The following is a 1565-nucleotide window of genomic DNA, read 5'->3' on the forward strand; positions in this document are numbered from 1 at the left end:
TTGACAGTTTACGTGCTGTGAATAAATTAGGCAATGTACTGAATGTGCCACCTGGAATTTGTGTCCATCATAACCACACCTCCCTGCTTCGGTCATGTCGACGTGTCCGCATTGCTACACGGGTACGTGTAAGCGCCACAAGCGCCAAGACCACGGACGGTCGCTCGTCAAAGCGTAATGCCGAGTCCACGCTCCAAAAGATGTACGACCAGCTCGTGGGCTCCAAACTACAGAAGCTGCAAGCAGAGGCGGAGAAGGACCCGTCCAAACAGCATTCAAAGGAATTCCGCAAGAAACTGGATGAGTCGCGCGACAAATCGCTCCGTAAGAGCCACAAATCCCGCTCCAAACTGGCCGAGGCGGACGTGACGGGCAGTGGCCTGAACCCGCAGGCGCTTGCTGCCATCTACGGCTCGGACTCAGACTCAGAGGGGGAAGAGCGACGTAAGAGCACGAAAAAGAAGCGAAAACACTCGACGTCCAGTAGGAAGAGGAAGCACAGATCCAGGGGCGATAGTGACAGTGACTCGGGCTCAAGTGACTACAGCAGCGACAGTGATGACTCGCACCGTCGACACAAAAGACGAAAGCACAGCCACAAGAAGAGCCACAAGAAGAAAAAACACAGACGCAGCCGGACCGACAGTGACTAATAGACAACTGGCGATTGAATAGAGCGAAACTGCAATTTCTTGTTTCGAATTAGGAAATTGTAGCTTCAGTTACACACTTCAACTTCACATTTACGCTTCGTCCAAGATCGTCGTCTTGATGATGCGGCCAGTCACCACGTACGGGTCCATGTTGGACGCCGGGCGACGGTCCTCGAAGTAGCCCTTGCCCTCGGCCTCCGCCACACGCGGAATGCGGATCGACGCGCCACGGTTGGCCACGCCGTACGAGAACGTGTCCATGCTGGCCGTCTCGTGGCGGCCCGTCAGACGACGCTCGTTGCCCGTGCCGTACGCCGCGATGTGCTCCTTGTGCTTCAGCTTCATCTTCTCGATGGCCTCGATGATCTTGGCCATGCCGCCCTCCTCACGCATCGCCTTGGTCGAGTAGTTGGTGTGGCAGCCAGCGCCGTTCCAGTCGCCAGGGATCGGCTTCGGGTCCCACGACACGTTCACGCCAAAGTCCTCGCACACACGCAGCAGAATGTAGCGAGACATCCACAGGTGGTCGCCAGACTCAATGCCCGTGCACGGACCCACCTGGTACTCCCACTGGCCAGGCATCACCTCGGCGTTGATGCCAGAGATGTTGATGCCAGCGTACAGCGATGCGCGGTAGTGAGCGTCCACAATGATACGGCCGAACACCGAGTGCGCACCGGCACCGCAGTAGTACGGACCTGCGGACCAGGGAAACCTCCCTTCGGCCAGCCGTACGGGGTCACGCCGTCCTTCTCGAACAGAGTGTACTCCTGCTCAATACCGAACCACGGCTCCTCGCCCTCAGCAGCCTTCATGACACGAGCAGCGTCAGCACGCGTGTTGTTGGCGATGGGCGTCATGTCGGGCTTCAGGCAGTAGCACAGCACCAAGATGTGCTGGCCGCGACGGAAC

The 1565-nt window shown here is 58.0% G+C and overlaps 2 protein-coding genes across 2 annotated transcripts; one reads left to right on the forward strand and one right to left on the reverse strand.

The window, feature by feature from the left end:
- Positions 1-200: 200 nt before the first annotated feature.
- PITG_14178 (uncharacterized protein) lies at positions 201-653 on the forward strand (the record flags this gene model as incomplete). The annotated part of the gene is made up of 1 exon (XM_002899241.1): positions 201-653. The coding sequence occupies one exon, from the start codon at positions 201-203 to the stop codon at positions 651-653; it is 453 nt and encodes a 150-aa protein (XP_002899287.1).
- A 19-nt stretch (positions 654-672) lies between these two features.
- Positions 673-1513, reverse strand: PITG_14179 (glutamine synthetase; the record flags this gene model as incomplete). The annotated part of the gene is made up of 2 exons (XM_002899242.1): positions 673-1351; positions 1435-1513. The coding sequence occupies 2 exons, from the start codon at positions 1511-1513 to the stop codon at positions 744-746; spliced, it is 687 nt and encodes a 228-aa protein (XP_002899288.1).
- Between the last annotated feature and the right edge of the window lie 52 nt (positions 1514-1565).

This window comes from Phytophthora infestans, genomic scaffold (genome assembly GCF_000142945.1).
Source record: "Phytophthora infestans T30-4 supercont1.32 genomic scaffold, whole genome shotgun sequence".
In the NCBI taxonomy this organism is placed as follows: Eukaryota; Oomycota; class Peronosporomycetes; order Peronosporales; family Peronosporaceae; genus Phytophthora; species Phytophthora infestans.